General features: G+C 38.5%; 1 protein-coding gene across 2 annotated transcripts in view; it reads left to right on the top strand.

The window, feature by feature from the left end:
• SACS (sacsin molecular chaperone) overlaps positions 1-13,737 on the top strand; it is a 59,173-nt gene that overhangs the window by 9,546 nt on the left and 35,890 nt on the right. The window contains exons 2-3 of one of the 2 annotated variants that reach the window (XM_068671584.1): positions 8,393-8,726; positions 8,898-8,945. In XM_068671584.1, coding sequence (XP_068527685.1) covers positions 8,920-8,945 — 26 coding nt within the window. In that variant the 5' untranslated portion in view covers positions 8,393-8,726; positions 8,898-8,919. Of the gene's footprint in view, positions 1-8,392; positions 8,946-13,737 lie in introns of both variants that reach the window. The other variant, XM_068671604.1, reaches the window with a different exon arrangement.

Raw genomic sequence — 13,737 nt, 5'->3', positions numbered from 1 at the left:
CAAGACAAATAATAACACAAGTACATTATTCTAATTCATTGTACTTAAGCCTGAACTGTCTGTTATTAGTTTACAAGATAGGAGGCAAACCAGATGAATAATTCAGTTACTAAAATTAGGTACTCAGAAGTTAGAGCATGACTGACTTTAACTTTGGAAGAATATTTATTTACCATAATCTTTAAGATAATTTCATTTTCTCTTTCACCTTAAGGCAATTCAGGGCAATTTTAGACTTAATGCATCTGTTATAATGGTCTTTTGTGTACAACCCTGTAAGTGCCTTTATGTAACCATGCAGGATATATGTGTTTCCTGGTATTTTAGCCAGTAGTAATGTTGCAAAACAAAAGTCAAGGTGTGAGTTTTCTGGGTTACTTTTTAAGAAATGTGCTCAAGGAAGAACATTTTTGTAACTAAAAGAACCACTTCATTAATCTGAAGAAAATCCAATTAAAATAAAATGAAAGGGAATGAAATCTGCAAAAGTACTCACTCCCCCATAGAGAATTGTATTTACATTTGACTGACTCTCTTCTTTTCAGTCTTGTATCCCTTACAGAAACTGACTTTAATAATGCAGCTGGCATATTTATTCTGAACTTTCAGTATTTTCTGTACAAACACTCTGTTCCTATTGCGTCCTTAATGTGGTTTTTCATCAGGGCCCCATGAGAGACAACTCATTGCTGGATAATTCACAAAATTTTGTATGGACAATTCTGCACAGAGCAATGTGCTGTTACTCTGGACAGTCCAGACTAGCTTAGATAGTAGAAATGATATTGCTGTTTTTAGCAGAGAGAGCTCAGATTTAATGTACCCTGCTTTAGAGCAAGCAGAGTTTATTGATTAAGCTGAATATCTCTAAATGGCATTGCCTTGTGCAGTCAAGCCATAACTCATATTCCTAAGAGTTTTTTTTTTTTTTTCTCCTCTGCTTAATAGACCCATTGTACATATACTTCATTTGCTTATGAATGCAGAGCTCTTCAGACTTCTGCTTCATGGTTCATAGAGAGCCTCAATTTCATGTTTCATTGGAAAACCCAACAAATCGTTGAGAACTAACTTTCAGCAGAACTGTTTCTCCTTCTGATTGTCCTTTTGTGTGGCACATAGTGCTTTCATTTTCAGAGAAAAGGTCTTAAAGTTGCCAGGTTTCTGGAGAGCAACAGTTCTGGTGACCTTCTAAATCCTTGTCTCTTTCCCTCATTTTTTGTCAAGCCTTTTCTTTTTCTACATCTGCTATGTATTGTTTAGAAATCACTTAGATACCCCGTGAAAATGGCTCTTAGTTCATTTCATCAGAATTCAATGAAAGGATTCTTTATACATAGTTCAACCACACAGTCCCAGACAGTTAATGTAAGATCATTTGAATACCACAGAATCCAACTGTAAGTTAGTCATATCGTTACAAATCATTTTTTAGATCTTTCATATTGTTGTATGTAACCATACTTCCTGAGTCACCTTTTCCGTAGTGTTGCAAGTCATTTGTTAAGCAGATTTGCTTTTCTTTGTTAGGCAGAATTGCTTTTCCTTTCTTCCTTTGAGGAAGAAACAAATGGAATTGGCATGGAGCCTATATCTGATTTCAACTAACTTAGGCCTATTCTTGAGAATAAAAATAGTACTTTTTCTGGCCCCTGAGACGAATTTCTGATATTCTATGGCTTGAGTTAATGGTGATCTTGGCTTATGTCCTCACGCAGTGTTGATCTATGTGGAGATCACAGAATCATAGAATGGTTTGGGTTGGAAGGGACCTCAAAGAATCACCCAGTTCCAACCCCCTTGCCATGGGCGGGGACACGCACCCATGGTTGCCCAAAGCCCCATCCAGCCTGGCCTTAAACACCTCCAGGGATGAGGCATCTCCAACCTTTTCTGGACAACCTGTTCCAGTGCCTCACCACCCTCTGAGTGAAGAATTTCCTCCTAACTTCTAGTCTTAACCTCCCCTCTTTTAGTTTAAAACAACTCCCCCTTGTCCTGTCATTATCTGATTGAGACAATGGTTGATCTCTGATTAAGATAATGGCTTCATCTTGAGAACCATACAGCTGTCAGCTCTGCTTGCTGCAGCTGCACCACTGGGTTGTTACTGCTCTGCTCCCTCTGGTTTTAGACCTAGCACTTTTTCCGTTTGCTCAGGTAACTCTGAACTGTTTCCCAGTATGTGCTATAGAAGCATCTGTACCAAATTCTGTTCTTAAGGTTATCGTCCAACTTCACTGTCTCTTGGAGAGACTGTCAACAGACTGTCATCTTTCTTTGAGTAATAAATTTTCACATACAATAAATTCCAGTGGTTGTCAGTTGACCAGCACACACTGAGGCAGAGGGAAGGTTCACTCAGCCACACGGGACCTTTGTGACCTTTGCTGTAGACAAGACTTTACTGTTGCTTTGAATTTGCTCTGGACACTGGTGTGTGTTTTGATGAGCAACCTGTCTGTGCCCCCACCCACACTGCTACTGGTGCAGCTTTTTTCTGTTAAAAGGTAATACCTAAATCTAAACTAGTTGCAATTGATTCCAAGAATACTCTCATAAGTTGCACTTTTCTGTACTTCTCAAGAAATTACTGGGGAAATGTGAGCATTGAGCATTTTTTGTCTTTGTTCTACAAGAAAACTCCCCGTAACAAATCTTTTGTCTCAGGGAACACTTCCTCTTTTTGCAAACAGTTCTTGGCATTCTCTGAGTTCAGGCAGACATGAACAGGGAATTTTCTGTGCCATAATCTGGCCTACTGCGGGTGCTTGATTTAATGCCTTACAAATACTCTCCTTTGAAGAGAGCAATGAAAATGGTGTCTAAAATCTTTCAGAAGAAGTCTGAATCACTGACAGCCTTCATGGACTCGTGGGTCACTGCCATAATGTTGTTTAAGCTGCCCAGCAATCACAGGCATTTTGAAAAATGCCAGCTGTCTGTAACAAGCATCTTAGACAAATATGGTCCTCTCTGCTCTCCGTGGTTTATCTTTATACATTTTTGGCATGAAAGTGAAGTAAATAGTACTTAATTGGAAGAAACAGTCTCAAGTTCTACCAGGGGAGGTTTAGATTGGATATCAGGAAGAATTTTGCTATGAAGAGGATGGTCAAGCATTGAAATGGACTGCCCAGAGAAGTGGTGGAGTCCCTGTCCCTGTAGGTAGTTAAGAGACATGTGGATGTGGTGCTTAGCATTTAGTGATGATACCCAGTAGGCCAGGTTGATGGTTGGACTTGATGATCTTGAAGGTCTTTTCTGGCCTAGATTATCCTATAATTCTAATAATCCTGCCTCATTTCTTTTTTCTTTTATTTTCTTTTATTTTGTTTTTCCTTTGAGTGGATAAAGAAGTATAAAAGAACATATTAAAAGATGTTGATCTAATATAAGGTTATGCAAGTATACCTTTGGAATCTGGCAGGTTGTTTTTAGAGGAGGTTGGAATATGGTCTGTTTGAAGTGTACCCTTTGCTTCTGAGTGTCTGCTGGTCTGTGCAGTGATCAGGAGGAAAAGACCCTTCCCTTCTTCCCTTTGATGTATAATATAATTTCTAACAGTGCTTAGTCCATGGGGTCTAAGAGAGAGAACTGCTGCTCTCTGATTCTTATGTAGCCTTGCAAGGGGTAGGCACAAACAACAACATGTGGTCCAAAAAAACCCACTACAATGACTACAAAACTTGCTCAGTTTTTCATAATCTGTACAAAAGCGAACAAGAGTGCAGTAGTTTTATTCTCAGAAGTATTAATAGTATTAATAATATAATATGAATAGTGTCAATAGCAGAAATAGTACTAATGTGTTGGCATTTTTGAAAAAAAATATTTTACTTTTCATCTTAAAATGATTTGTGATAAGGACTGAAAGACCGTATTGTGCACAGCAATATAAATGCAGAACCATATACTTGTCTGATGGCACTGATTTATATTTGCTGGTGGCCTGGACTACTCATTTCAGTTGAATTTGCTGCACCGAAGCTGTCTAGACAATAAATATATTAAGGGCATATATTTTACTTACAGTATTTCTAGCTTGCTGGCTTGCTGCCACATTATCATATTGCACTGTATCAGGTCTGTCTCAGATTTCTGCAGGACAGCCACCTCTGAAAAGCAACTCAATACATTTGTGTGATACCTGCAGTTGTGGGGTAGCCTTGAGTTTAATTTAACCTTTGATAGAAAGGAATTTTGAACCCAACTGGTGTACTTGTGCATCAACAGGAACAATTTGAATTTAAGTTGTGTCTGTCTTCTCAGATTTTTTGGTACCTGGATGGTCTCATAGTCTCTCTCTCTCTCTGTTTTTTATTTATTTATTTATTGATTTTGAGGTTTAGCTGTTTCCCCTGGAATACAAGCTATGTTGAGTAGATCTGCTGCTTCAGGCTATTTTTAACCCTGTATGTCTGAAACCCTAGAGTGCAAATTGCTGTACAGTTTTATGTCTCAGTATGCATTCAGGTTCACTTCTACATGAGTTTCTGTAGCCTGTTCTGCATGTAGATGTTGCTCTGTGTCTTTGAAGTGCCATAGTGAGAGTGCTGGACTTCACAGTAACACATTACATGCAAGTTGGCTCCCTAGCAGCACAAAGCACTGCCAGCCCATTTCATGCACCAGTCTGTTGCAGCCATGGTGGATCAGGTCTAGGCTCAAGCATATTGCACAGAGTGGGATTTTAATTGGGAGAATTAAACCTGTCATGTGCTCCTGCCTAATAAATCCAGGGGAAAGCAGAATTTAGTGAAACAGCAGAGCCAATCTGCATTTGTAATGGTGTATAGGAGATTACATATTAGCCCTTAGATGACCCCATACTACTTGAGATCATTAGTCTTCAGGCATACTTGGTTTCCATCTGCCTTTTTGTCAGTCCTCAGTTTCACCAGGTATCCTTGCTTTTTCCCTTTTAAAGGGATGTTTCTCTCATGCTCTCAGGTTTCATACAGAGGGATGGAAGTTTTTAGCATGTGTCACAAGGCACATCTCCCTTTATTTACTGTTAAAAGATTTATTGGTAAAACCAAACTGGATGTCACATTCATGGGGTTTGATTGTGTTGTATGCTTCCTTTCATTTTGTGCTTTACTAAGGAAACATTTTTGAGGGAGAGTGAAATGTCCTAAACCGAAGAAGTGTTTTTTCCCCTAGCTCCTTTATACATGGATTGTTTGTATCAATGATATTACAAGGAGCTGTGATTAGCACAACGGGATTGTTCCACAGTGTATCTTTGCACCTTGAGGACAAAAGCAAGGTAGAGCCAGTGCTACCTGTGGATGCAGCAGGTAGAGGGGGTACCTTTTGGCTGTGCACATCTTGTTGTGACCCAGGTGTACTGCAGCTCTGGTCCACTCAGCCTGTTCTAATGCTATGCTGCTCACTTTTTTTTCTTCTGCTTGAAGACACACAACTCCCATTGTTGTGGTCCTGTGATCAAGTTGTGCTTTTAAATGGTATAAAACATGGATTCAGGATTTGTTACTGCTGTGCTGTCTTTGTTCTTAGGTTTTATCTTCTCTACACTTGTGATTGTATTCAACAATTGTGATGGTTCTTGCGTGCTTCTCATGCTGCTGGATGGAATATTAGAGGTTTGGTTTTAGTTACCCTGGCTGAGGAAAGAAACCCATGAAGTACACATAGTTTAGACTGATCCCAATACTAAAAGGATGGTCAAGGGCCAAACAGATATAGTCAGATAACGGTTTTCACACAAAAAAATCCTGGAATAGTATTTAAGTTTAGGTACCTGTTTTGCAGTCAATATTCATTATTTGCATAGTAGTGTGCTAGGACCCATACCTGTGGCTTCATACCCACAACTACTTGTGGGCATCCACAAAACTGAAGAATGTTTTACAGATTGCTGATAAGCCTCCTCCACCAGAATTCAATTAAAGTCAAAATCCTCCAGCAAAACTGATAAAGGCAATGATTGTAACTTTATAATTTTTTTTATTTTTTTTTTTTTATAATTTTTACCCAGGAGAGATGTATGTCAATGTCTATACTGTTGAATTAAATGAAAGAGTGGTGCCATATACTGGAGCTGAATATTGTGTAAAGTTATAGGGTAACCTGCATGACTACCTTGGACAGTGAAGCAGTGTAAGGTTAAGAAGTTAGTGTGCCAGAGTCTGTCTGTATCTGGTGTCTCAGAGCCAAGCTGTCTCTTTCTTACCATGCGAGACAACATGGAGATGACTGTGTCAGAGTCCTTCTAGGATTGCAATGTGATCTGGAAGCAAACTGACAACACCACTTGGTCACATCTGTGCAGGCAAGACCAAGTTCCTTCGAGGACTATCAAAATGTTTTGCCAGTGTAGAGATGTCAATTCATGTGATGATTTAACATGCTGGTCTGCTAAGCAAGCTATTTTTTGAGTTAATAATTCTAGGTTGCTTACAGATACTTTGGATCTATCCATTTTCTGAATGAGGTATCACTGTCAAAAATCCTACAAGGATTTTTCTTTTTTAAGGGCGTGTCAGTACCAAAGCCAAGTAAGATATCAATTCTGAAACAAAAGGTTTATTCAGTGTCTTAGGAGAAATACTCATAGTGATTACTGACTTACTATGATAACAGATTTAGCTAGAGTCTTGTCAGCATGCAGGTCAGGCACAGTGATATGTGTGAAATCATGCACAAAATCACAGTGAGTTAAAAAGCATCCCCACAGCAACATAATAAAGGACAATCTTTGAAAGGCCAAGCCTAGAAATAGAATACAGCCTGAGAAAGTGTGTCACTCACTAATTATGGAGAGGCTGTCTCTTAAAGTCATAATTAGCTTTCCATTATAAACCTATTTTTTCTTTTTCCTTCCCCAAGACAATTGAAGTTGCTCAAACAACTTTCAATGTTTTTCATGTATGGTTTTACTAATGATTTTTTTAGGGAAAACAGTATAAGCTGTCCTGGTCTCTAGCTATGGCTGCACTAGTGTGCCAGGACCCCCCTGTGCATGGCTTTCCACTGCAGCCAACATCGTTTTCGTTGGTGCTCCCCTCCCAGTTGCAACTCATTATGCAGCAGCGCTGCACTGGTTTTATTCTGGATGGAATCATTTGCACCTGTGAAAATGAGGCTGGATTTGCATGGCTGTTGGCTTCAGTCTCTATTACTTAACTATGACTTAAGTGTGGAACTTTTCCTTTGGCTAGATATACATCCCAGCATCTGTAGGAAAAAAAAATAAAAAAAAAATATATATATTAAAGCCATTTAGCAGCACATTATGCTAAGTCACATGATCTGCGATACTTTTCATGGAAAATATGCATCGAAATACATCTTCAGTCTATATCCTTTGATATTCACTTACATGCTGAGTAGGTAAATTCCTAAATATTGAAAAAGAAAAAAATAACCCCTCAAAAACATGCAAAACCCAAACCATATATTTGACCCTCCTTTCTCACATTCCATTTGTATTTCGATATCATACTTAGACAATAAACTAATTTATTTAACTTTTGCAGTGCAGTCACAGTTGTTTCCCTTTCTGGGTCAGGAAAGAAAGGCTCTCTGCATTCCTGTTTAAAGAGGGATATACGCAACTGCACATTATGAAAAGACTTGCCAGCACTGTCAGAGGCTCAGAGAAGGTTTACATTTGCACAGATGCAGAACATTAATGGAATACCACTGTCTTTCTCCCTGCTCTCTCACACATATTCTCCTGGGGTAATAATTTAGCATGCATATTGAATGAAATGTTTTCTGCTGCTTCACAGCACATGGCTTGCCTAATTTATACACTCTTCTGGTGCCACAAAAATTTTGTGGGTCAGCTTGAAGGAAATAGTTCCTGAAGACATGGGCAGCATAGGGTGGATGTTGACCTGTGTAGCTGGGAGGGGGGATTAGATGGGAAGACTTTGAATCATCCCTATGGAAATTCATTGCAAGCTAGTTAATCTCTTCCCGTAGCTGCCAGCCATTTGAGCAGAAGGGCAAAATCCTTCTCCACTGGTGTTCTGCCCAGCCTGTTCTTTTCTTTAATGGCATAATTTTATATCAAAGCTGTAATATATCCTAGAGCCTTTTTTAGCAGATACTGATGTAAAGGAAGAAACTGAAAATTTGTCCATTAATTCAGTGTGCTCACAGCTACATATATTAGTTATTGTACTGATTGCACTGTATTGTACTGGAGGAGAAGCAAAAAGCCTCACTGCTCTTTTCCAGCTCTCCATGTGCTTACAAGCACTGTAATGCAGAAAGCAATTTATAATTAGCAACATGACTCACTTAATACTAGTAACTGCAACTATGCCCTCAGAGGAAATGACTTTTCCATACCCTTCAGTTCAATTCTGTGTTGCATTAATGGCCCACCCCTTTTCTCTTCTGTCTTTTCTTCCAGAACTCCTGAGTTGATGTTAAGAAGCAGCTTCCAGCACGTGCGAGGGGGAAGACAAGTCAGACTTTGGTCCTGACAAATACTCTTCCAACTTTGTCTGCTTCCAGGGGAAAAAAAAAAGGAAGAAAAAGCAGAAACATCAGCTGCCACAATTCCACCCCTTCTACAGAAATCAATCCCACAAAAACATAGCTTGAATTCTGTTTCCAAAAAATAAGCAAGACCTCCTTGCTTTCTGAGACCAGTCCTATTAAGTGTGCTCCTGATTATCAGAAAGGCAAGTTCTGTGAACAGTTAAGCACGGGATTTTAGAAGACAACTGGAGAAGCAGCAGATGGTGAGACATACAGCAATCTTTTGGAATACAGGGATGGTGTGAACACTGAATTGAATTTCATATGCTTGGGATTTCTTGTATCCACTGAAGAGGAGGTGATGAACCACCAAGAGAAGATTAAAAAATAATTTGCTAATCTATAAATCCAGTATCTGCTTCATGTTCCTACAGGGAAGATATCAAAGAAAAAGAGATGATGGAGATCAAGGATAAGAGCAGGTAAAATGATTAACTCCTGAAAGAATCTTTTGTTAGGCTGAGATGTGCTTGCTTGAACCCTTGTGGTCTTCAGTAAGATAAAGATTGTGTCTTATTATTTGTATCTGTGTCTTATTCTTTGTAAAAAAACAAACAAATGGAAACTACTTTTAAGGATGAAATTTCTTTAGTTGCAAAGTCATGCATAGGTACCAGGTTCTGCTGCATTTACTTATGAATTATCCCTATGAAAGTTATCACTCCTGTGAGCAATGGATTTATAGTCTAACTTTCCATTTACATGTGCAGTCCACTTTCACAATAACATTTCTTGAAAACAAGTAAAAGCTTTCTTCTGCCCCTATTGCCAAAGGGTGAATTTAACATATTGCTTTACTGGGAACAAAGTACAATCTAGCTAACAGCCAAAGAACTAAGCAAGTTCCTTGGGTGGATGGGCAGTGTCTGAACAAAGCTCAGGAGTTAGGTGTTGATCTGGATGTTAAGCTGTCACTATAAATGTCATTACTTGCTACCAGTGGGCCTTGCATGAAGAGATGGCAACCTCTACCTCCAGCCTTGTAATCTGCAGGATCCCCACTGATGTGCATTTCTCTGTAAGACAGCATCTGTGTGGATTGTCCTAGAGGTTCAGGACCAATATTCAAGTTGAAACCATGCATTGGGAAGAGATGGGACTGAATAAATCAGGCTTAAGAGTTGTAGACAAGGGAGAGGCAAACAGACTGGGCCTGACACATATTGACTGTTGTATGTGAATGGCTCAATCTGTTCTGCTATAGGCAGATTTCTTGTAGTGGGTATTATTCATGCTGCCAACTGTTTAAAATTCTGTATTTCAATATTGACATTCTTGCATACTATTAAGTGATGGGTTTTCTTCTACCCTGATCATAAATGACAAATATTCTGACATCCATTATTTAATGATTTGTGCTCACTTGGTTCCATGCAGTTTATGTTTTTATGTAAGTCTCAGTTAAACTGAGTTTCCATTAGACTATGAAGTGATATGTCAGAATCCCCGCTGGCTTTTTTTTAGTATTTCATTATTTCATTAAATTAGGAAAAAAAATACAGATCTCAAAGACTTTGGTACAGTACATTAACTTCACATCAATTTTAATATTGTTATTGTTCCTAGCTATTTTTTAATTGTACTGAAGTGTCAGTTATCAAATGAGTGTGTGAAGTTTGGGCTTTAGATGCCTGACTTGAAGCAACTGTCTCAGCTTTAGCAGACCGCTGTGACCTTGTGGTATCGTACCAAATCAGTTTGCTTCTTAAATTTTGATGTATGCCCTTCCTCCAGCAAGTCTGCAAATGTTTTTTTTGCAGGGCCAAGCTATTATGCGTTTCATTTTTTTGTACTGTGCCTATAGCAAGAAGACCTTGGTCCCGCTTGGAGCTTCATGGAATTTGTGCAGTATATTTAAAGACAGTAGCTAAAGTGCAGACTTCCACTGCAGGTGATGACTTTGAAGTTTTAGAACTCTTCACTACATGTATTTTGTAGTATTAATTCATACTAACAGGAGTGCAATTCCCCTAAGTTCCTATCCTCATTCCACTTTCTATCAACACACAGATCTAATACAACAACAACACAACCTCTTATAGCTAATTAGAACTTCTATTCCAAAAGGGATTAACTGATTAAGCTGTAGGTGGGTTTTGCTGCGTTATTAAAAAAAATGCTACATTTAATCTAATTTCTGTGCATTCACAAAAATCTCTGGGTACTGAAGTGTTTTAAGTTGGTCTGTGGTGGGAGGGTGAGAGTGCACTGCAGCCCCGGTGGTGCTGATGCTCCCATGGGACACAGTCACACTACACCTTCCATTACCACACCTGTTAATCCACTCTTCGCTGGCTGTGAAGCCACTTAGTGCAAAAAACAATTGCTGCAATGTGGCCGTTTCTGTTCAAAACAGACACAAGCAGGCTAATTGATGAGAAACTGGCACAGGCTTGGGTAACTTTGCAGTTATCATACCCATATTTCAATAGAGATTTTACAGGAGTTTAGGAGTTTTTAGGAGTTTACAGGTATATTGCATCTAATCAGCTCTTTCCATAGCTGTGTATGTACAAACATGAATACATATTCATAATAAATAAGCATACAGTACTGTATCAAAATCTGCTCAGTAGCCCCTGTAGGTGTCCCATATCCTTTTCCTTGGACTTTTTAGAAAAATACCTTGACTTTTTGTGCTTCTCTTTTATTCAAATATACAGAGGTATGCCGATATCTGTGCCATATCTGTGCTGTCACACTGATGGCGATGTAAACGAGAATGATGGCGTTTTCAAAAGTACCCTACCCCCAGCTAGGAAAATTTTACCTTTATCTTCAGTGGATGCAGTGAGAACATTTATATCCTTGCTGAAGCTAGAGGGTAGCAATCCGCCAGCTCTGAGGGTATCACAGCTCCTGTAGTTGCTTTGTGTCTCAGCTCTGTGAAAATGAGCCAAACCAGCTCAAACAAAAAGAATTTGCTAAATTGGGTAATAACATCTGAATCAGGGTAAGGGGTGATTATGTAAGATGTTCCACCAGAAAAACGAAAAGAAGAATAAAATGCAGTGGGGTGTAGAAGGCTGGAAATACTTCCATCTTACCCTGTGCTACCTTATGTAGGACAGGAGATGGAAACACAGCCTCTGGCCCCTGACAAATGATTCTGCAACTCTTGTGCAAGAGCTATAGCTTGAAGTAGTGTTTACTTGGAGATACCACAACTGTGGCACTGGACTTGTCAGACAAACCAAGAATCCCTTTCACTTCTCTGTGTTTTCCCCAGAGAGGATGCCCTGTGATGTTTCTTCCCCTTTTACTCCCTCTCACTGGGCATTACGTGTATCTAGTGTTTCTTCTTTTGTGCCACCCATCATTCTCCTGTTGTCCAAAGGATAATGTGTTGCTTGCCTTACTATTTTAAAAACAGCTAGAAATGAGACAGGACTGACAGAGAGCTAGCATCACCTGAAAGGCTATTAAAGGGTACCACCCACTACATATTTGATTTACAGTTATTTGCAGAGGTGCTTGAAGTTGTGGCTAGTCATAATTTAAAAAAAAAATGCATGTCTTGCATCTCCTTGTGTTTGATATTTTAATATTTTCTCCAAATACATAGGGTGTTCTGTTCAGTGATGCCTACAAAATATTCAGAAACTTTGGAGCATGAATAGATGCAGTATTTAGAATCAATCCTCTTGCACAAGGATAAAAAAAATAGATCTTAAAATGTATAATCCATGTGTAATCTGGGGCTGATGATCTCATTTTACAGTTGTTGAGTGGATTTTCCTCACTTAAGCAGAAAGATAATAGCTTCGTTACGTCTTCTGGAAAGAAATAAGAAAACTGTCTTAAGGCAGTATGGAAGAAATGCCCTTGATAAGCTGATTACTGCATGTCCTAAGTGGAGGCCAAAAACCCAGGACTGGATTTGTCATGGTATTTAGGAACCTACCTTAGGCACCGAAATCAATCTGCAAATTTAGCCTCTGCTTTTTTGGTGCTACAAGGTTAAAGTAGGTGTTCTAAATCTGGCCCTTTTATTGTCACCAAAGGCTGTAAGAAAACAAGTATTATTAAAAAAATGTGTGCCAACAGCAGCCTTGCAACACTGCAGTCCCTCCTAAGGCAATTCTCTGAAGAGCAATTGAGGAGTTTATTTTTATCACTATTTTGGCTTAACGTTTTGCATATTTTGAAACTCCAAGCATTTTGTACTGGTATTTGGTTACTTGTACCATCTGGAATAGAAAACCCCAAGATTCTTAGCAATTCACATTTGTGGAGTAATGGTTACTGTACTAGAGTTAAGAGTAAGGTTAGGTCCGCCTTTGAAGAACTTCAAGTATTCTTTTCCCAGAGGTAGATCTAAGAGGAAGTTTTACTTAAGAATTTGAGAAGATTATGATGTTTTGCCATTTGTTTATGCCTTCTTGTTTTGCTGTTTATTAGCAAAAGTTATACAAGTTTTATGGTCTTTTAAGCACTTTCCATTGGCATTTGCTTAGGGCCATCAAGGAACTGGCTTCAATGTTAAAATAAATAATTGAGAGCACAAAATCATTAGATGGAAATAAATGGCTGCCCTTGGCCTTTTTGTCCTTAAATCCTTTATTAGTAGTAGTATTTCAAAAGCATCTTGTTATTTTAGAAATACATCAGCTTGCAAATAGAATACTTTCCTCTAGTTCTTGAATATTTTACTAAGCCATGATCATGCAACTATTTGGCTCAGAAGCTGGCTGTAGTGGTTTCACATGAGGACTGCAGAGTAGGAAAACTGATTTAAACTCACTGAACTGAAATACTGTAAAAAAAAAAAAATTAATTTGCTTAATTTTGTAACAGAATTGTGTAACAGAATTCAGGGCAAAACTGGATATTTTGTTTAGATCAAGTGCCTCACAGGCCAAACTTTTGTTATTTGTACTAGATGTCATTATAGCTTGTTCAGTGATTTCTCTCTCTCTCTCTTTTTAAAAAAAATAAAAAAATATATAAAAAAGAAAGGTTTGTTTTCTATTAACAAAGCTATTCAAATAACATAGAAACTTTCCACTTTCCAGAAAGGGGTGTTTTCCCAATGAGTAGCACATGTGTCATCAGCAAATGACATCAACAAATGGTAGGTTTATATTTGAACTTCTTGAAAGAGCATTTGTAAGCAAGAATATAGCGAGCTCCTGGCAGTGACTGCAGACCATTGCAATCTATAGTCTCTGGCTAATGTGAAATATGTACAATGTAATGTTCAAAACATCTGTT

The sequence above is a fragment of the Anas acuta genome, chromosome 1 (assembly GCF_963932015.1).
Source record: "Anas acuta chromosome 1, bAnaAcu1.1, whole genome shotgun sequence".
NCBI lineage: Eukaryota > Metazoa > Chordata > Aves > Anseriformes > Anatidae > Anas > Anas acuta.
The sequence above is the reverse complement of the archived record's forward strand: the minus strand, read 5'-3'. Positions and strand labels throughout refer to the sequence as shown.